The sequence below is a fragment of the Pseudophryne corroboree genome, chromosome 3, assembly GCF_028390025.1.
Source record: "Pseudophryne corroboree isolate aPseCor3 chromosome 3, aPseCor3.hap2, whole genome shotgun sequence".
NCBI lineage: Eukaryota > Metazoa > Chordata > Amphibia > Anura > Myobatrachidae > Pseudophryne > Pseudophryne corroboree.
In genome coordinates, this window is record NC_086446.1 from 606,728,043 (window position 1) to 606,750,920 (window position 22,878).

At 42.5% G+C, this 22,878-nt stretch overlaps 1 protein-coding gene across 28 annotated transcripts in view; it reads left to right on the forward strand.

The window, feature by feature from the left end:
• SORBS1 (sorbin and SH3 domain containing 1) overlaps positions 1 to 4,782 on the forward strand; it is a 696,861-nt gene extending 692,079 nt beyond the window's left edge. For all 28 annotated transcript variants that reach the window (XM_063961529.1, XM_063961528.1, XM_063961549.1 and 25 more), the window contains 2 exons: positions 1,379 to 1,491; positions 3,520 to 4,782. In XM_063961529.1, coding sequence (XP_063817599.1) covers positions 1,379 to 1,491; positions 3,520 to 3,587 — 181 coding nt within the window. In that variant the 3' untranslated portion in view covers positions 3,588 to 4,782. The remainder of the gene's footprint in view (positions 1 to 1,378; positions 1,492 to 3,519) is intronic.
• Positions 4,783 to 22,878: the final 18,096 nt, after the last annotated feature.

A 22,878-nucleotide genomic window follows, 5' to 3' on the forward strand; every position in this document is an offset into this window, starting at 1 on the left:
GCACAGCTGCCTGAGGGAATTCAAGATTAAGACCCTGTCACATAATTATCCTTACATTGTACTGTTTATCACAACTCAGATATAAGATACCTCAGAAACACTGTTGCTATTTGTGGTAGCTGCATGTGGCCTTGTCCTCTATTTCTGTGTGGACAGTGCTCCTCTCTATTACAGTTGATTAGCTTATCTGGTTCATTTATGAGCATATTATGTTATTATGTGTGTGAGTAAGGATGCTTTTCCAGCAGGAAAGATATTAAAGCATACAATTTAGCACTTACCTTTTTTAAAGAGGGGCACTAAATAACATTGCCCTCGACAGACATGGGCAAGGTGGCGCTATTTATTCTCCCTCCAGGGGTGTCGTGGACACCCCAAGAGGGAAAATAGTTGTCTGTATGCCGGCTGTCGGGATTCCGGCGCCGGTATGCTGAGCGCGGGATCCCGACAGCCGGCATATCAAGTGCCACCCTCTGTATGTATGCTTTGGGGTTGCTGCTCAAATTCAGACGTTATATTGAAGCGGTTTTGATCAGAAGATCTAACAATAAGTTCTAGCAGTGAGGTCACTGGACAGACGGAGGTGGAGCATGCATAGTGTCCCTGTGCCCCAGAGCACAGTGAGTGCAGGGTATAATAAATGCTGTAGGCCCCAACATGTAGTTTTTAAAAAATTCAAACCGTACACAAAAAATAAAAATACATTTGTGTGTGTATATCTCATCCGTTGCCAAAAAAATTGCTACCTGCTTCTCTGGCCTAGCTTTGGATACCCTGACCCTTGAAAGTGTTTATCCCTGGTTTATAGCACTTAGACCTCCCTTCGGAATTTGTGGTGAGCGGTTACTGGACTGGGGCAGGGTAGGCTCAGAGTAATTGATAATGGACAAATTCATCTAGAAATCTAGTAGACAACTCAGCTATGTGTAAGTGGAACACTTGGTGCAGGTGTTATGTACGGCTGAACCCACCTTTGCTGTTGAGTGTCCATTGACACTGATGAATACTTATTAAATATCTCCCTGTGTTTAGTCACTTGCATGTAAATACCTTGCTCCCCTCAGCATAGAATCAGTTAGTTGACTGTAAGGTAGAACCCTCACAACAACTGAAATAACAAGTTTATCTGTACATGACGTGCCAGATAGTGCAGATCAGAGTGACAGTGGCCCCTTACACGATGACATACTATGAACCAGCTAGGAAATATGAAGAAACATTGACATTGTATTAATAAGAACACTTCATATGATGTGTATATAATGTTTCTTCATATAGTCTCATGGTCTTTTAGGATATTTTCCTTTCTTTCACATATACCTGTCAGTGTCTATCTCTCCAGAGCATGATGCATACTCTTCTGTGCGTTACATTTCAGGTTTAGCTATCAGGCGTTGTACAGCTACATACCACAAAATGAGGATGAGTTGGAGCTCCGAGAAGGGGACATTGTAGATGTTATGGAGAAGTGTGATGATGGCTGGTTTGTAGGTAAGATTATTCACATACGATTCACTGTACTATTTTCGTTCCCTTGGCCTCCAATCCCAGACTATATAACTGTAAAGCTGGTTATACATGGCGGGATGTACTAAAAGGGGTTCAGTATGATTTACTGGTGGTCGGGACGCCGGGCGTCAATATACAGACAACGACATCCCGGTATGCCAGCAGTGGGGCGAGCCCAATGGTGCCACAGGTTCTATTCCCACTCTGTGGGTGTCGTGGACACCAACGAGTGGGAATAGTCTTGTTGCGCTGGTATTCCGGCTGCCGGCATTGTCAGCTGTCAGGATTCCAGCGTCTGTATTCTGAACGCTGGGATCCCGACAGCTGGCAAAATAAAAGTATACCACTAAAAGGAAAATGCTGGCAAAAATCTGAAAACTACTGTTCTCTGAGTTTTAGCCATATACAGTATACAGTATGTACCAAGCTCTGTAATGCAATACTTTCCGGAGCTTGGAGACGTGATAACACCACAGATGTTGTAGCCCGATACAAGCATATTGGCTTCTTTTCGCATTTCTGAGAGTGGAACCAATCGGATCCCACGCACCATCCCCCGCGGCATATGTTTAATAAACCCAGAAGTCCTATCTTTGCAAAAGACAGCACTTTTAATTGTAGTTCTAGATAAATGTCACCGGTTTGTACTCAAGTCGATAACTGGCTGGATGCATTATGTTCACAATGCGATGCATAGTACATCCTGCTCACACTATAAGATATTTGGGAGGACATGTACTAAGAAGTGATAACAGCGGAGAAGTGAGCCAGTGGAGAAGTTGCCCCATCAACCAATCAGCTGCTCTGTATAATTTTATAGTATGCAAATTATAGATGTTACCTCAGTGCTGATTGGTTGCCATGGGCAACTTCTCCACTGGCTCACTTCTCCGCTCTTATCACTGCTTAGTAAATATCCCCATTAGGGGTCTATGTATTAAGCCTTGGAGAGAGATAAAGTGGATGGAGATAAAAGTACCAACCAATCAGCTCCTAACTGTCATTTTTCAAACACAGCCTCTAAAATGACAGTTAGGAGCTGACTGGCTTCTATTTTATCTCCATGCACTTTATCTCTCTCCAAGGCTTAGTACATAGACCCCATAGTGCAATATATCATTCCGACGCATATTGGAACAATAAATCTTACACATTGTATAGTGTGTTCCCTGGGTCGCACTGTTGCATGCTCTGTACCCAGCTTAAGACGGCTGTGTGACTACTTGTTGTCCCCACTCTCGCCACTTCTATGATCCCTATAAATCAGCCATAAACCTCTCTCACTATCTGTCAGGGCTGGCAGTATCTTCTGTCCTAGGATAGGGGTGTATAGTAATTGTGGCTCCTGACTGCTGGCAGTATCTTCTGTCCAATTAAGAGGTAGTTTACTGTATACATGCTAAGTGGGAGTTTGGCTATCATCCCTGAATGTTAGATGTCAGGGCTGGTGCCATATGGCTTAAATGAACATTCAGCTATATTTGTTCCTATTAAAATATTTTATAGCAGTATTACATAATATGAATAGTTTAAGTTTTCCCTACTCATCTCTATTGGTACATGAAGATGTAGACACCTTACGCCTTATTAAACATTACCATGTGTAAACTAGTGATGTGAATGGGGTGTAGTACGGCTGACCGGCGGTCAGGAGACCGCCGGTCAGCTTACCGACGCCGGGATCCCGGCAGCATACCGACGCCGGGATCCCGGCGGGGAGGGCGAGTGCAGCAAGCCCCTTGCAGGCTTGCTGCGCTCACCACGCTGCGGGCTCGGTGACGACCTGCGGTCGCCACAGGTTCTATTCCCACTCTATGGGTGTCGTGGACACCCATGAGTGGAAATAGTCCCTGTTGGTTGGCATGCCGACCATCGGGATGGTGAAGGAGGTCATGTGACTGTTGGTCAGCTGAATACCACCCAGCATGAATACCACCCATGTGAATGGCCAGGATGCAGTTATAACTCCATTAATTCTACTTTCTTGATTTCACTTTTATTATGCCACAGGTACATCAAGAAGAACAAAACTGTTTGGCACCTTCCCTGGCAACTACGTCAAATCAGTGTTTTATTAAAGATGATATTGAACTTGGCTACAGAACTATTAAGCTACATTCATAAAGAACCTGGCTTAGTTGTATTATGCTATGTGAAGGCAGTTGCTGAATGTATTAGTTAAGAGTCTACATGAAGCGTTTACATGTGTCAGTACTTTGATAAAAGAGCTATCTCTGGTGTTCTAACACAAGGCAATGAAGAGTCAATCCGTGTAGTCACCAATTGGTTGCTGTATTGCCTTAAAGTTATTTCACTATAATGTGGGACCTATCTTTTAATACTTAGTATTACATTAAGTGTACTTGTCGACCTACATACAGTGGAATCATCTAAAAGCACAGCACCTTGGTTTCGCACCAATGTGCCTACTTTCCTGGCTTTAAAGTCTTGCATTACTTTGGGCAAAGTGCATCTAGAATTGTGCAACTGGAAGCCACAAAATGTTCTTCATTAAAGTGAGACTTCAGATCTGGTATTAAGTCCTTTTGTGGACTGCAAGTAACTGTGACTTTCACCACTAAAAATATTCCCCCACTACCCCTCAATCTCTTTTCAGTTATGTTCCACTAAATTTTATCTCATTTCTACGCTTTTTCAAAAGCCGCCATCTTGCTTTCTAATCCTATGCACTTTGTTGGATATTTAGGTGGTTGGTGGGGAGTAAAGGGGATTATGTGTCCTGCACCTTGGCCCGTTTGTATTAGTAAATGACCTTCAGTGGAATCAACTGAGAAAGCAGCCAATCAGTTGATTATGATGTCACTAGTTCTTATTAAAATGATAGGCTAAATATGGATTCAGACCACAAAATGGCTGCCACTATTGTGTGTAGGTGACAAGTGCACTTTAATGCAAAATTGTGATCACCTGTTTTATATCCGTTTTTGTTATTGCACTTTTTTTTTCTTAATTACACTGTACCACAAAATAATGATGTCATTGGCAGCAAAGGTGTGCAACCTGTAAAACATGAACAGACAACATGTTGCCCTCTAGCTGCTGACACATAACTCGCAGAATTCTCTGGCAAACAGTGATCTGATTTGTTAAGTATATCAGCGATTTGCAAAACATAAATGTAACATCCACACATTTCACCACTTCAAAACCAACTTTCTCATGTACAACATTATAGCATACTCCCATAATGTTCGTGTATCACATCAGGATATGGGAGGGTTAATAAAGGCATGCCCCGCCCATCTTGACATACACAGAGTGGCTGGGAGATGATGAAGCAATTTGTATAATGGGGATAATTCCAAGTTGATCGCAGCAGGAAATTTTTTAGCAGTTCGGCAAAACCATGTGCACTGCGGGGGGGGGGGGGGGGGGGGGGGGGGCAGATATAACATTTGCAGAGAGAGTTAGATTTGGGTGGTTATTTTGTTTCTGTGCAGGGTAAATACTGGCTGCTTTATTTGTACACTGCAATTTAGATTGCAGATTGAACTCACCACACCCAAATCTATCTCTCTCTGCACATGTTATATCTGCCTCCCCTGCAGTGCACATGGTTTTGCCCAACTGCTAAAAAAATTCCTGCTGCGATCAACTTGGAATTACCCCCAATATCCTTGTCCACCTTGCAGTAGGTGCATGCTCTCCTGGAGAATTGTCTCACCTCTTGTGAATCTGTGATGTCACCTCTAAATTGAGATTTTTACAGACGTTATAGTAGAGTAGATAACTATTCAGTATCAGTATACATCTAAAAGCAGAGAGGTTGTACATTTGAATTCCTCCAACGCAGCTTGCTGGTCACAACCTGTCCACCAGCATAGCATAAAACAGATTTTTAAAATACAACAAAAAATAATTCTATGCCAAAGTGAGAATTTGTGTTAGATAATTATATTTGCTCTAAGATTTTCCACTGCAGTTTACTATACTTAAGGTCAGTGGTTCCCAAACTTTTTTGAATCACGGTGCCCTAGAGCCGACGCAAAGTTTCTGTTTGTCCACATATTTTATGATTGAAAGACACAAGCCCTGGTTTTGCCTATTACACTGACCATCATTTTTTTGAATTGGTTGTGAACCACCAACCCAGGGCACCCCTGCAAGTGTACCACAGCACCCGGTTTGGGAACCACTGTTTTAGGCTATCATGACAATCTCAAAAGGTCTGATAAACGAACAGTTTACCACTGTACATAAGGAAATTAGGATGCACTAGTTGTACAGAAACGAACATTAGGTATAAGTTGCATTCCGTTGGTAAACAGTCAGTATCTAAGCAGTTTAGCAATGTAGGTACAGACGGGCACTCTTAATCCTTTTATGTTGGTGTGATTAGGAGAGGCAGGTGGATGGTACATAGCAAGAATTTATGTGTCGCCTGTTACATAGGGAGTGCATTTTGTTCTGCCCATTGCAATCTTTTAGGATGACATGACTTCATGCACAGACCATGCATTGTGACATGGGGGTTATATGTTAATAGAAGAAGATGTAGACAGTGAATTCTCATCAGACACCGTTGCTTCTGACACAGACATGCTTTCATCTTCCCTGAGGTCTATAAGAATGTCTCATTTTTTATATTTATGCATAAAACTCCACTTAATATGATTTCAGATATTACACCTTATATAAGCAAGCCAGCAAACACTTGCTTATCAGTGCCGTATCAATACACATAACGGTTTCAGTAGCGGATAAATAGGCGCATGATGTCACAGCGCCAGAAGGAACAGTCCTGTAGACGTTTCTGTATACCTAAATGACTACTGTTGCCTGTTAATGAGGTAACCCAAACTATTAATTTTTCCTTGCAGTTATTGGTCTGTCATTAATTTTTTTTTTTTTATATAGTTTCAGTGTCTCACATACAGAGTATTAGCAGACATTTTGTGGGCTGAACCTGTTTTTATGAGAATGCAGCCAATCACTACTCTAGGAACTTGTGACATCACTGAGGCACAACAAAATGGCTGCCAATACTTTGTGTAGGAGACAGGTCCACTTTCAGTATGACTGTCCTCTGCTAATTTGACTTTCATAACTGAACTAAAACATTGTGCTGATTTTCCATTTCCTCTGAGAAAAGACAATGATCCCTGCTTTTATGAGACATATCACATACTGTAAACACCTAGAAATTAAACGTTTATTACAAAAAAAAGAGCAACAAATACACTGTAAGTTTGCACCTTGCAGTTACAAACCAGATCTCGAATGTTCTTTTGTCATAATAAGATATATTTAATAATGTAAGATTACTATTTTTTGCTGGCGCTTTTCTACTGATTTATTAAGAAAGCTATGTTGGCATGACTAGCACTATGTTTTGATAAGTATACCTAAATATATATATATATATTACCTGTGTTCCTAATACTAAAGATTATTTTTTTTTGCCATGTACTGTACACAAGTACATTCAAAAAGGTTTCTAAGAGGTTAGTGATTGTAAATATGTATATTTGACTTTGTAAAGAACATGTATGTTATCTTGTATAGAACCAAATAATTTAAGTGAAAAGACAGAAGAGGAAAAATACAACAGCCGGGAGAATAGGAGAGAAGTTTTTTTGTTTTTAAAGTTTTAATTTAAATGAAGGAGATTTGTTAATAACTTCACATAAAGGGTTTAGCACAAAATATCTATAACCTGGTTAACAAAATAACACTGACCACATTTTGAGAAAAAAAAGAAAATAATATATCCATTGTTTTATTAATATTTTAACCCTGCAGTTGCATTTAAGCCACAATATTTAGAACTATGTTAAGAATTGGGAACTACACAGTAACAATGCATTAGTCATTACCTATTTGACTATATAGTCGGACACGTACATCATTAATAGATGACCACTTTGCGCCTCACTTTAACATAATGTTATGTTGTGTTGTTTTCTTATTGCAGTGCATTATATTTTGAATTATAATAAAAGAAAGCATTCAATAAGTGTGGGTTCACTGATGTTTTTATCAATTCAACCTCTACTACTGCTATTAAAAAAAAAAAAAAACCCACGTCAGATGTATACATTTTGTTTCATGTATTGACGAGTTTGATCCAATATTTCTGAATCAGCTTGGTGGGAACCTTACTATTGGGAAAATTTACTATGCATTGTCTCTAAGACGCTCATTCTGCTGAGGTTTTATTTGGATTTAAAGAGGCAATGGTGTTAAATACAAAACACACTGATAATGTCAATTATTATCTTTAAACATAAAGCTATACACTATTACCGTGGAGCTGCTATGGCCGCTAGACCACGTGCACGTGCTACGCACTTTGTACGCTATTTGCGTACAGAGTCCCGCACGTGGTACGCACTTGGCGTACACACGCTGCGCTGAGTGTACGGAATACACACAGCGGGCGCACACACAGTTGATAACCTTTAAACCTTGTTAATAAAACACAGTAAGAATATACTTATACTCTAAACCTTAGTAGTCAAATACTGTAATGATGTAACGCTTAAAAACCTTAACAATGTGTATGCTGTTTGAGCAATTGAGACGCTAAGAGAGCCCTTTGCAGGAAAGTGAAAACACAACACCGGGTTTGGTTAAAACCACAACAGCTCTAACACTGCCGTGGATTATTCAGAGAAAAAGGGGAAAACAATACAAGTTATACACTACAAGCTAACACAGAAATCTAACAGAATAACAGAGAATAAGACGAACAATGGCTACAGAGAATATACATACGTGGGGAATCTTTCGCATGCGCGACCTGGAATCCAGTCCTCAGCTATCAGGTAGAAAGCCTTCAGAGACATGAGGCTGGCCAGGCAACAGTGGTCTTTATATACACAACATACATTCACAATACAATGGTACCTGTAATCTCATTGTTCATTGGACACAGGGATGTGTCTCTACATTACAGCAAAGGTCATAGGTGGATTTGAACAGGTGGGCTGTGTCTTTCCCCAACTGCTCTGGTGAGAGGTATCCTCAGGATTCTCGCCGCATGTGTAATTTACAGCAAATACAGTTAATGTTCATAATCTACTTCTGTACATAACTATACACAGGAGCGAGCGATCCTTTCCTAACTAACACCGGAATGTTACTCTTAAAATACCCTACAGCTGGATACTAGACACCACCTTTCAACCTTTATCTGACCCTTCCTATCATGCAAAGAGGAATCTCTCTGTCCAGGAACAGTTTAAAGTAATCATACTCGCTGACATGGTCTAGGGGAATATTAACTACAAAATGCACTATTTGGGTTAAATATGCTACGATCGAGTCGCACGGTACATGCTCACAAACTCCGCCGTAAATACACATCTCATGCGCACGATCGCCGGAACGATCTTACGCAACTTGTGGGTATGTGCACGCACGGGGGAACAGGTGCACGAGCAGCGTGCATGTGCATGAGGGGTTAGTACAAGGGGTATGCATCATGATATTTTTCGACTTTGACGGTCCACCCTTTGGCAGTCAACAATAACTGCCACTATCCAAACACTTAAGCAGAAAAATATACAATACAATGAAATACCTATAAATGATTGGGTGGAGGGAGGAGAGGAGAAGGTGGGAAATGTATGACCTAGTGGGATAGTAAAAGCATGTATGTATGAGATTCATGTCTGAGGGGTCATGTATCATCGTGCCGTACATGTTCTAGATAAGCTTCGAGGTATTGCGAAGTATACATTAAATCCTTCTTATCCCGTATTAAGGGTCTGTAAGTGGGCTAACAAACACTACCGAGCTCTTTTTGGCTTTTAGTTCCAACAAATGGGGTGCACATTAGTTGATGATACATGGAGGGGGAAAATATGTGAGTGCTAATATATGTACCTATATCACCTGTCGACTATGTGTGTTACTACCTGAAGATCGTAGAGATGAAGATAAGAAACATGTGTTATAAATACATTCATATGATAATGTGTGTAATTGTCCTTGGATGTCTGTTGAAGTCTTGTCCGGATAGGTGTATCTTTGCTGTGGGTGGTAAGCAAAGTTTTTCAAGTGTCCATAGAAAGTTAAAGTCTCTAAAGTGTCTCGCAAAGTCTGTGAAAAAGTTCATCAAAGGTCTGTAGAAATGTTCATCAAAGGTCTGTAGAAATGTGCATCAAAATCTTCTTCCGAGTGGATGTCTTTTTACCTTGGAGAAAAACAAAGGAGAAACGGGTGAAAGAAACGGACCGTGGAATCACGTCTTATCACAACATTGTCTCGATTGATGGGTCATAAATTAAACCAGTTGTTGTAACAATGCCCTCGCTCCTTAAACTCATCAATTTGGTACTGCGCTTTCAATGCATTAAAATCCGAACACATCTGAATATCAAACCAATCATTATGACAACTCCCAGGATACACAAGAGAAATTTCCCTACATTCACGATAACATTTTGAGCCCATTCTCCTAAACCTGAGAACCAATTGCGTGGGTTCAACCATGAAACCCAGCCGGTCAGTTCATTACTCACAGCAGTAAGGGTAAGGTTGTGTCTCCTTCGGAACTCCCACTTCAACTGCAAGATATCGTCCATCTTTTGATCTATGACCTCGGTTGGGTCATCGGTGCTGTTTGTGATATATGTACAGCACTTCACGCCATACTGAGTTGCTAGGGTGACACAATACCCGCCTGTCTCCGCTGTGAGGTAATTGAGAACCATCCTGTGCTGGATCAGTACCGTTTTGTAAGCTTGCAATTCCCTCCCAGTATACCTGAAGGTGTCATCATACATCTCGGTGATATTGTCTATCAGGTTCGCTATGAGTGTAAGGAGCTTGAGCATTGCGGTGAACGTCTTTCATCTTATCATGGGTAATGGTCATTACTTCTGGCAACACTCTTCCAATGTAACACAATCCCTCTGAGTTTGGGGCAAACCCGGAACGCAGTCTCTTGGGGTAAGTCCATCTTGCAGGAGGAGAAAGAAAATGTGGTAATGGGAGGTAAAGAAAATAATTAGAAGGGAAAGAAAACTGGCGCGACAACCGCCTCTGATCTTGTAGTTCTTTGTGCTCAGGTGCCGTGACAACAGTCCTGCCTCTCAACCTTCCTGGAACAGGCACTCCATTGATATGGTTTCCTCTATACTCTGCTCTTTGTCACGGTCTTTCTCTGGGTCAGCGACCTTCTTACAGTGGGACGAGTGGACCCAAGTCTCTCTTTCGGCAACCTTCAATGCTGTCGTGCTGGTCAGTAAGACTTGGTACGGTCCTTCCCACCGGTCAATCAGGCAACCTGAGCGTAGAAAATTTCGAATCATTACATAATCCCCAGGTTCAATGTCATGACAATTACTGTCTGGCAGATCAGGAATCACTAGCTTTAGATTGCTATTTTGATTCCTCAACTGCTTGCTCATCTTAACTAAATACTTTACAGTTACTTCATTGTTGCATTTCAAATCATCCTGGGAGTCAATCATTACATGGGGTTGTCGACCAAAAAGAATCTCAAAGGGTGACCGGTTAAGAGGGGACCTGGGAGTGGTTCTGATGCTGTACAATACAAGTGGCAAAGCTTCTGGCCACAACAATCCAGTTTCAGCCATCACTTTGCTCAACTTGTTCTTAATAGTGCTGTTTACTCTTTCCACTTTCGCACTCGCCTGTGGGCAGTACGGAGTATGCAGCTTACTATTAATTCCCATTAATTTGCACATTACCTGAAAGACTTCACCTGTAAAATGGGTACCCCTATCACTTTCAATTATCCTAGGGATACCATACCTGCACACAAATTCCTGCACGATTTTCTTTGCAGTGAACGTAGCAGTATTTGTGGCAGCGGGGAACGCTTCTACCCAAATTGAAAACACATCAATACAAACCAATACATACTTTAAGTTTCTACAAGGTTGCAATTGTATGAAATCAATTTGTATCACCTGAAAAGGGCCGTCCGTTGGCGGGATATGGGATGGTTCTGTTGGTATTGCCTTTCCAATATTCTTCCTCAAGCAGGTGAGGCATGTCATTGCTCTCTTACCCGCATGGGAAGAGAATCCTGGCACGCACCAGTAGGCTCTTACCAACTTGCACATACCTTCTTTGCCCAGATGAGTCAGACCATGTGCCGCCTCAGCTAAACTTGGAAGGTATGCACTGGGTGCCACTGGCTTACCCTGTCCATCTGTCCAGAGGACTCCTGGCCATATCCTTTTGATCTCTAGACTGCCTTCTCCTGTGGGGAACACAAATTTTGCATTTCACTAAATTTCTGTGTGTTGACGGTATTGAATACCATCAGTTGTGTGATGTCTGTCTTTATGGGGGTGCTGGCTGCTAATTTAGCAGCTTCGTCTGCCCGGCTGTTACCAAGTGACACTGGGTCTTGGCTGTACGTGTGGGCTTTACACTTGATAACAGTCACTCTGTCAGGTTCCTGTATTGCTGCTAGAAGTCTTTTGATGTGGGTCGCATGCGCCACGGGTGTGTCAGCTGCCGTCATGAAATTTCTGAGGCGCCATAGGGCCCGAAATCATGCACTACTCCAAAGGCATACCTAGAATCCGTGTATATATTGGCTGACTTACCCTTAGCCAATTCACACGCTCTGGTTAGGGCGACCAGCTCAGCAACTTGTGCTGAGTGAGGTGGGCCCAGGGGTTCCGCTTCTATGGTACCTTTGTCATCTACGACTGCGTATCCAGTACACAAGTCTCCCGAGTCCGTCTGTCTGTGGCAGCTACCATCAGTGTAAAAAGTAAAATCTACACCTTCCAGTGGGTTGTCACTGATGTCAGGCCTTGCAGTGAAATTTTGGGTCAAATATTCCATACAATCATGTGTGTCAGTGTCTGTACTAAATCCTCCTTCACCATCACTCTCATCCCCCACCCTTTGTGCCTGTCCAGGCACATCTGGGAGATACGTTGCAGGATTTAGTGCGCTGCATCTCCTTATGGTGATGTTTACAGGGGCCATTAGTGCTAATTCCCACCTTGTAAACCGTGCAGATGAGACGTGTCTGGTTTGGGCAGAATTCAGTAAGGCTGACACTGCATGAGGTGTATGGATGGTCAGGTTGTGACCTAACACTACATCTTCGCTTTTACTCACTAGCAATGCTATCGCTACAACACTTCGCAAGTATGTGGGGAGGGATCGTGCTACGGTGTCTAGCTGAGCGCTATAGTAGGCTACCGGCCTGCTGGCATCACCATGTTTCTGGGTTAAAACACCTGCCGCACACCCAGCACTCTCTGTACCGTACAATTCAAAGGGAATCCCATAATCTGGCATACCTAATGCTGGTGCCTGTGATAGGCACTGTTTGAGTCTCTCAAATGCCAGTTCGGACTCATCTGTGTGCGAAATCCGATCTGGTTTGTTTGATGAGACCATCTCTTGCAAAGGTAAGGCTAGCATGGAAAGCCCTGGGATCCAGTTTCGGCAATACCCACACATTCCTAGGAAAGTGCGGATCTGTTGCAGGGTTTGTGGCAGAGTCATGTCGCGAATCGCCTGTATTCTATCAGCAGTGAGGTGTCTCAGTCCATCTGTCAAGCAATGTCCCAAATATTTTACCTTGGTCTGGCATAACTGCAACTTATCCTTTGAGACCTTGTGTCCCGTATTAGAAAGATGAAACAAAAGCTGTTTCGTGTCTCTCAAGGACGATTCGAGTGAATCAGAACACAGCAGTAAGTAATCTACATACTGTATTAATACTGATCCGCTCTCAGGTTGAAAGGATTGTAAACAGTCATGCAAAGCCTGTGAGAAAATACTTGGGCTGTCAATGAAACCTTGTGGTAAGCGAGTCCAGGTGTACTGTACTCCTGTGTATGTGAATGCAAACAAGTATTGGCTGTCAGGGTGCAGAGGTACCGAGAAGAAGGCGGAGCAGAGGTCAAAAACAGTGAAAAATTTCGCAGTGGGAGGGATTTGCATAAGGATGACAGCTGGATTTGGCACTACGGGGAATTGGCTCTCGACTATTTTGTTGATCCCCCTTAGATCCTGCACTAGCCTGTAACCCCTCCCCCCACTCTTTTTCACAGGGAAGATGGGACTATTGGCAGTGCTGGACGTCCTAACTAGGATGCCCTGTTGCAGCAAGCGCTCTATGACTGGGTACACTCCTAACTCCACCTCTGGCTTCAGAGGATACTGTGGGATTTTTGGAGCTATCCTACCATCTTTTACTTGAACTACTACAGGAGCTACATTTGCCATCAATCCAGTGTCTTGTCCATCTTTGGTCCAAAGTGACTCCGGTATCTGGGAGATCATTTCCTCTACCTTGGATGGACACCTGTCTGTAACAGCAGTGTGTGACATTAACCTTTGTGGGGAGTCTAGCATATCCTGCACTTCCTGAGCGTGATTCTCGGGTATATCTAAGAAAACACCGTCAGGAGTACAATATATGACACACCCCATCTTACACAGTAAATCTCTCCCAAGAAGATTAGTCGGAGCCGATGCAGCTAGCAAAAAGGAGTGCTTGGTCTGCAAAGGCCCTATCGTAATCTCTGCTGGTTTACTTAAAGGGTAGTGTTGTACTACTCCTGTTACTCCCATTGCTGGAATTGTTTTACCCGTGGTTTTCATACCCACCGTTGAATTTAACACTGACTTGGCCGCCCCCGTATCTACAAGAGAAGGTAGTGATCTACCAGCTACATCAATTGTGACCTCAGGTTCACTTCCAAGGCTCGCAATTAATTTCACTGGCTGCAGACTACAGGTGTGGCCCCACCCCTATTGTGTGTGGTGACCTCCCCGCAGCGCGCTGGCAGCTACAATATGTGAGGGGGGTAACTGAGAATTTTCAGAGACCTGCCAGTCTCTCCTTGGTGGGTACCTCTTTGTTTCCCCTGCATGCGGTTCATAACTTCTCTGCGGTCCCTGATCTCAATTACGTGTGTCATACTGTGTGTCACGTTGTCTGGGGGGTCGATATACCTTATGTGGGTCTTTAAAGATACAGCTTCGTGCGTAATGTACTTCTCTCTGACAGTTAAAACATGTTATCACATTCGACTTACCAACAGGGGTCTAGGGTTTAGGCTGATGAGGCCTTGTTGTAAGGGCCTGTATACTTACTGTCATCAGCATGTCCCCCTGTGACTCCCTGTGCCTAATGATGTTCCGATCATGCTCAATAGCGGTGTCTCTCAAAGCAGCCACCGAAATACCTCTCCAGCTTGGTTGAGTGGTTTGTACCCTGGTTCTCAACACTTCCTTTAACCCGTCCATTAATACAGACACCGCTACCTCCCTATGGTGCACATTATTCTTAATGTCTTCGATCCCAGTATATCTAGCCATTTCCTGCAGTGCTCGATGGAAATAGTCAGAAGCAGTTTCACCTTCTTTTTGTCCAATGGAGAAGATTTTGCTCCATTTGACAACAGCTGGGAAATATACTCCTAACTGCAGATTGATCCGTTTTACGTTCTCCTGATTGTACTCATCAGTGAGAGGTACCTCTTCATCTAATTTACATTCAGCGATGAATTTCACAGGGTCAATACTAGAGGGCAAACATGCCCGCAGCACTGTCCGCCAATCTTTGTTATTGGGTTCGGCGGCGTTACCTAGTTCTTTAATAAACCTTTGACATGCGGCTAGATCTTTCCTGGGATCGGGAAATTCAGACATAATTGTCCTTAATTCTGTCCGGGACCAGGGGCAATGCATTGCAATGTTCCTGACGGGAGTGACTCCCTGTGCGTCAGTCTTTCCATTGGGGACTGCGATCACCCTGACAGGATTAAGTTCAATTACATCACTCTGGGTTGATTCTACAATGTGAGGTGTGATTGTTTCTGCATAATGTACAGTACCGTACTTACCTGTGGACACAACCTCACCTGTCCCTCCACTAGGGGCCTTCGCTACTGCTCTTACTGGTTGGGCCGTGCCCACTGTAGTATCTTGTATGGTGGCTGCTAGAGAGAGTGCCGATATCGTGGTGGGCTCATCTTCCTGGTCGCAGTCCTGAGGGAAGTTTAAGATGGGATACAACTTGCACGGGTTAGCATTAGCATCAATACACTTATCTACTTTACTCTTATCACCATTAATACATTTATTAAGTGCACTTTTATCATATACCAGTATGCCATTCTCTGTAGCCATTTTCTCTCCTATGTATGGTGGTGGTGGTGCTGTTGCTATCAGTTTCCTGCCAGGGTTGGTACCAGCTGCTTGAGCTAATCCCTGTTGTATCTCACCCTCCTGTTGCCGTAACTGTAAATAATCATAATGTCTAATCCTTTGTGTCTTGGATTTTATCAGACATATCCTTCTCCTTAGATTTTGCAACACCTCAGGATTAAAACTGCCTACCCTAGGGAACGGTTCCCTATCATCCACAGTCATTCGTTCCCATTCATTGCATAAGACCTCTGCGTGTGATCCATATTTTTCACACATTATGTACCTCGCCGACCCTTTGGGCCGCGGAATGATATCAACCTGAACCCTGGTTGATCGTCCCTTACTTGAGCAACTGGCCCCCATTCTTTGCAGGTATTGCCTTCTCAGCGAATTCCTACAAAAACCAAGGTACTCAGAGGTAAGGCAACGGTGAAAGTCCAACAAGTGCTCTCACTCACTTTCGCCCACGTCGGCCAATACACCTACACACTCTCTGCAGCGCTGGTTGTACCCAACCTAGGGCCCCTGTGTAACCTCTATTTACTGAGAGCGTGTGGGAGTATGCTACCCCTCCCAGTTAATATTAGTTGCTGGAGATTTCCTGAGTGAACAGCGAAACTCCCTTAAAATAAAAAAAAACCTGTTACACAAATCACGTTACGTGTACAATTAGCGTCTATGACCCTGCGATTGTACGCAAATTGCGTAATGGGTATCAAGGTGAACTAACTAATGCACACAGTAACGTGTGGTACAGTCGCACTGCGTATAAGTAACTATTACTTATCCGCTGCACGACCAACGGAATCGGTTGTTTAGGCTGCGAAACCTCAGCCGGAGCGTATTCTCAAAACGGGCCTATATGGGTACTACGCAAACCCCCGGGGCTGCGCTCTCTACCTCCGACCTTTCTCAGGCCAGGGTTTTCAGAGCTTCGCTTGACCTGGTCAGTGGATTTCTGACTTCGCCGACCTTTTGGTCTGCTGTAATACTAATTGCTCTTTTATACCTTATACAATGTTAACGTGAGCAAGCCAATCTCACGCCACCAAGTGTTCACTTCACTGGTGTCCTCTGGGATCCCGGATCCCGGGTTCACAAAACCTTTATCTGCATACACACGCTCGTTCACTCATATACACTTCAATTTTTCTGTACAGAAAATTACTTTCATTCAGGTAAAACAGGCTAATCCCAGAGGTGATGCAATAAGAGAAGGATCTTCTAAACTAAAATATTGGAAACTGAACAAATTTGTGCTATTATCGAGTGGCTACCGTATCGCCTAAACTAAATCAATGCTATCGTGTGATTTGTACTTAGTGGGCGTATCTGTACGCACGTTGCGTAAACACACCACGTGTGTAGGCCTTTGCGTTGCGTACGCAGTCCCGTACGCTGTCCGAGACACGTGTACAAAGGCCGGATATGCCCGCAGTAACAAAAGTAACACGTTTCTATAAATGTAAACGATATTCAACTATAATCGCTTACTAACACCACACAGTATCTCCTGTATAAACCTTTATAACTGGGTCAGGCTCCGTGTGTGTTTTACAATTACTCCCTTAAATATTACTCTTTACTTTTAACTAAAATAGCAACAAATTTTCTCAGCACGTGATCAATGCTAATGGCAAAGAAGAGGGTAGATATGCGAAAATACACAAATTAAATACAGGTGTGTGCGTGTGTTGCGTGCGCAGTTGGCACCAAACAGAAATTAAACAGATTTAAAAAAAAAAAACATTAGTATTACGTTCTTACCTTCCGGATCCCACCAGCATCCCTTCAAACCAAGCGGAGCAGACGCTTATCTAATCAGCACTAATGTATCCCCGACCACAAAACGGCTAACGGGATACTACCTTCCCGCCCTTTGCTGATAGATAAAAGTCTGCCTTGTCCTGCTAGGCTACGGATATGAGGAGAACCGGACGAGCTCCCAATTGATAATGTCAATTATTATCTTTAAACATAAAGCTATACACTATTACCGTGGAGCCGCTATGGCCGCTAGACCACGTGCACGTGCTACGCACTTTGTACGCTATTTGCGTACAGAGTCCCGCACGTGGTACGCACTCGGCGTACACACGCTGCGCTGAGTGTACGGAATACACACAGCGGGCGCACACACAGTTGATAACCTTTAAACCTTGTTAATAAAACACAGTAAGAATATACTTATACTCTAAACCTTAGTAGTCAAATACTGTAATGATGTAACGCTTAAAAACCTTAACAATGTGTATGCTGTTTGAGCGATTGAGACGCTAAGAGAGCCCTTTGCAGGAAAGTGAAAACACAACACCAGGTTTGGTTAAAACCACAACAGCTCTAACACTGCCATGGATTATTCAGAGAAAAAGGGGAAAACAATACAAGTTATACACTACAGGCTAACACAGAAATCTAACAGAATAACAGAGAATAAGACGAACAATGGCGAACAATGGCTACAGAGAATATACATACGTGGGGAATCTTTCGCATGCGCGACCTGGAATCCAGTCCTCAGCTATCAGGTAGAAAGCCTTCAGAGACATGAGGCTGGCCAGGCAACAGTGGTCTTTATATACACAACATACATTCACGATACAATGGTACCTGTAATCTCATTGTTCATTGGACACAGGGATGTGTCTCTACATTACAGCAAAGGTCATAGGTGGATTTGAACAGGTGGGCTGTGTCTTTACCCAACTGCTCTGGTGGGAGGTATCCTCAGGATTCCCGCCGCATGTGTAATTTACAGCAAATACAGTTAATGTTCATAATCTACTTCTGTACATAACTATACGCAGGAGCGAGCGATCATTTCCTAACTAACACCGGAATGTTACTCTTAAAATACCCTACAGCTGGATACTAGACACCACCTTTCAACCTTTATCTGACCCTTCCTATTATGCAAAGAGGAATCTCTCTGTCCAGGAACAGTTTAAAGTAATCATACTCGCTGACATGGTCTAGGGGAATATTAACTACAAAATGCACTATTTGGGTTAAATATGCTACGATCGAGTCGCACGCTACACGCTCACAAACTCCGCCGTAAATACACATCTCATGCGCACGATCGCCGGAGCGATCTTACGCAACTTGCGGGTATGTGCACGCACAGGGGAACAGGTGCACGAGCAGCGTGCATGTGCATGAGGGGTTAGTACAAGGGGTAAGCATCATGATATTTTTCGACTTTGACAACACCTGGTCTTGTATTTTATTATCCTTTTATATGGCAACAAAAGGAATTTGCAGCACCTTATAAAGTACATAAGCAGAAACAGTGCTAATAGAAAAAACTGCAAAAGACTCACTGTACAAAACATTGGATATGTGCTATATAACTATGCTGCACATACAGTCATAATAACAAGTAGTGCCAGCTGTAGAACCCAAAGGTTCAGTGTTGTTGTGGTCAGTGGGAAAGAGATGATAGTATGAGGGAGGTTAAAAGACAAGAGGGAAGAGGGCTCATGGAGAGGAGCAGACAGTATTTAATATTATTACCCCTTTAAATCCATTGGTTGAAACCACCAAAGCCTCTGTAGCTTTGAAAGCTCTACATTGTAAATTTACTCCTATGTGCTGTTGGGGGAGCTTGCTCTTTCCACTATCAAACTCTGAAGGTGCCATTATATCTAAGACCTCAAATTGCAGTATGTATACTGTATGTCTAAAGTATAGGGGATCAAAATCTGAAATTACTAATTATCACAACTGACATTTTTGGTTGGTCAGATGCCTCAGAATAAAATGTCAATATCTTTCAGATGTGGCCACAGATGTATGGGAGAAATTAAGGCCCCCTGTAATGAGGCTAAGTTACTAGATCAACCTTTGTAAAAACCTTAAATCTGTGGCTTTTGCCCCAGTTTCCGGGAGACTCCTGAATGTTAATGGAGTCATCTGCCCAGACTCCCAGAAGAGTAGGTGGTTCTCCGACATCCTGCCTATTTCCTAGTGAAATGAATTGGACGGGGAGGATAATGGCGTGAATCGCAGAAACCTGCAATTTGAGGCCATGCACCACGGTGAATGTGTAATGACATGAAGAGTCCAGACTTACCTCCATCAGCTGTCATCTGCATGTAAAATAAAAAGTTGTTAAGTATGACTCTGTCATATAAGTGGACAGGCAATGCCATGCCACAAAAGCTATATCGCCATTTCCTGTATACTCGGTGCCAATGTGAAGATTCCGTTGATCTACAGGTTCTTCTATCACCGCTCACTGGAACATGTAGATATGTAGATATTCATGAAATTAACTATCAAGAAAGATGCTTTAAACCTTAATCACACACCTTACATACCATTGTTTTCTGTTAGTGTGTATAGCACAGTGGTGTGATCTATATAAAGCTTAATTTGATTATAGCAGATCATTTCAATCTGCAGTAATTGTACCGGTGAGAATTTTGCCAACAAATGATGAGGTCACCTAGGACTCATAGGATCCAATACAAGTTAACCTACTATTTGAGGATCAGCAAGTGACCTCACGCGTGGCAGCCAGCAGGGATCATCTGCCAGTGTGATTTTACTAGGTCACAAATGTTTATTATTTTGGCGGGTGCACATTATATAAAATGTTTTACCAATTTGCATTGATCAGATTTACAAACGAAAACCTTAATTGCTGTGGTCTACGTAGTCCCTCAATATTTGAGTGGACTGTGGTCATATATGAGTTCAGGAGAAGGAGGAAGTAGATATGGGTTTTTTAAGGACTCTGGACTTACTGCTCTTTTGACTACAGGCTCTGGAATAGTGTTGAAGATAGAAACATAGAATTTTCAGGCATATAAGAACCGCTTTGGCCCATCTAGTCTGCACTTTTTGGCCTGTAGGTAACCTCATCCCTATTTGATCCTTCAGTGTTTGTAAGGATATTCATATACCTATCCCAAACATGTTTAAATTGCTCTATTGTATTAGCCTCTGCCACCTCTGATGGGAGGAGATGATTAAACATCTGGAAGAAATTATTATAGATGAGGAAGAGGTCGTGGGGCTAGACTGCTTCTCAGTGAGTTTGACCAGGAAATTTAAAGTGGCAATAATATTAAATGCAAGCGTGTTTTGCACTTAATAATGTCACTTTAAATTTTCATCCATGTGAAACCTGATGAGAAGCTGCTGCTTGCGAAAGCCACCACTTAACTAGATTTGACTTTGGCAGTTAACCTACTATTATGTTTTTGTGGTGTGGAGAAAACTGAAGCACCACAGGAAAACGGGTAAAATATACAAACTCCACAAAAGGCCCTAGTTGGAATTAAATACATGTCCCCAATTATAGGCATGCACAACATATTTTATTGTCCAAAAGAAAAGGAAGGAAGGATAGATCAAAGGCGATAACACAATCTTTAGAATTGGATATACATCACAAATGCTGTGGTCCCTTCTGGTAATCGGTCTATGGAAAGTCTCTCAATGTCCAGATGTTACACATGAAAAAAAGGGAGAAAATACAGTATATGGGTAGTATTGCTTAAAACACTAAAAAACTAAAAAAAACACACGGCCTCAGAGTGTCCAGAAAAAGAGGCCTAGGTGCCAGAAAACCAATTTGATAGAAGACAGGGATAGTATCTCGCCACCACTCCACAGGTGTTTTGGACGTACCAAAACTCACATAGAAATAGATGCAGACAGGTGTATAAAGGTATCTTTAAACACTGTATCAACCGTGTCATAAGGCAAGAGAGGATTTTTTTCCAGTAAACGTACCCCACTCACTTTTGGAGGGGGATGGTTCCCACGTATAAAGGTATCTTTCAAATCAGGATAACATCCACGACAATTCCATAAAGTTTTTATTAAAAGGCACCTTGAAAAAGACCAGGGAGGTCGAAACGTCGTTGGTGAAACCAGGTAGTGATTTTTTACATTGAGTTTTCATCGTCCTTTTGTTTTTTCTATGGAATACCATTTTTTTGAAGTATGCTTTACATGCCAGTATTGACATAAAATCGGATTATGCCAATTTCTGTCTATGACATCTGACCTGCATGTTTTCTGTACAAATCAGAAGGTGGACAATACATAGAAAAACATTCTATTTTTATGAACTTTTAATAAAAACTTTATGGAATTGTCGCGGATGTTATCCTGATTTGAAAGATACCTTTATACGTGGGAACCATCCCCCTCCAAAAGTGAGTGGGGTACGTTTACTGGAAAAAAATCCTCTCTTGCCTTATGACACGGTTGATACAGTGTTTAAAGATACCTTTATACACCTGTCTGCATCTATTTCTATGTGAGTTTTGGTACGTCCAAAACACCTGTGGAGTGGTGGCGAGATACTATCCCTGTCTTCTATCAAATTGGTTTTCTGGCACCTAGGCCTCTTTTTCTGGACACTCTGAGGCCGTGTGTTTTTTTAGTTTTTTAGTGTTTTAAGCAATACTACCCATATACTGTATTTTCTCCCTTTTTTTCATGTGTAACATCTGGACATTGAGAGACTTTCCATAGACCGATTACCAGAAGGGACCACAGCATTTGTGATGTATATCCAATTTTAAAGATTGTGTTATCGCCTTTGATCTATCCTTCCTTCCTTTTCTTTTGAATATTCCCTTGATCTGTTATTTGGACAGATCTGTTGAGGATTTAGATTGGGCTGATAACTTTGCGCCAGGAATTTACACTATTTCAATTTATATTTTATTGTCCACTACTAGAGAAGTTAATCTAGCACTTTTATACTTACCTGCTCTCTTGAAACATCCAGACCCACAATTTTTTGGGTAGTCCACGAACTCCCCCAAAAATTAGTGTATCTCCCATATCCCGCCCATTCCCTAGTGAAGTGGGCAGGACGAGGATAAAAATGCCAGGAACTGCAGATCCATGTGGAAGGGGCAGGGCCAATATGATGTAATTGTATGAGAATTGCATCATTTTGGTTCTGCACCTCTTCTTAGACCCATAGTTTGTGGGATTCTGCCATGAAGGTGGCAGGGATTAATGACACAAAGCGCCTGCCCCTGCCCCTTAGTGGCCACTGCAGCTCATCTCCAGGCTACTCTCTGATAGTTAAAAAAAAAAGTCAGTTAATATGGCATTATTTTCATATCATGCCATTAAAGGAGGTATAGTCAGCTCACTGGGATAAATCTGCCTCCTCGTGTATAGAAAATGTTCAAAGATTCCCTGTCTGGCTGGATCTCAAAGCCCCATTAGGGCATTTGCAAATGGGTTTTGAACTTGATGAAT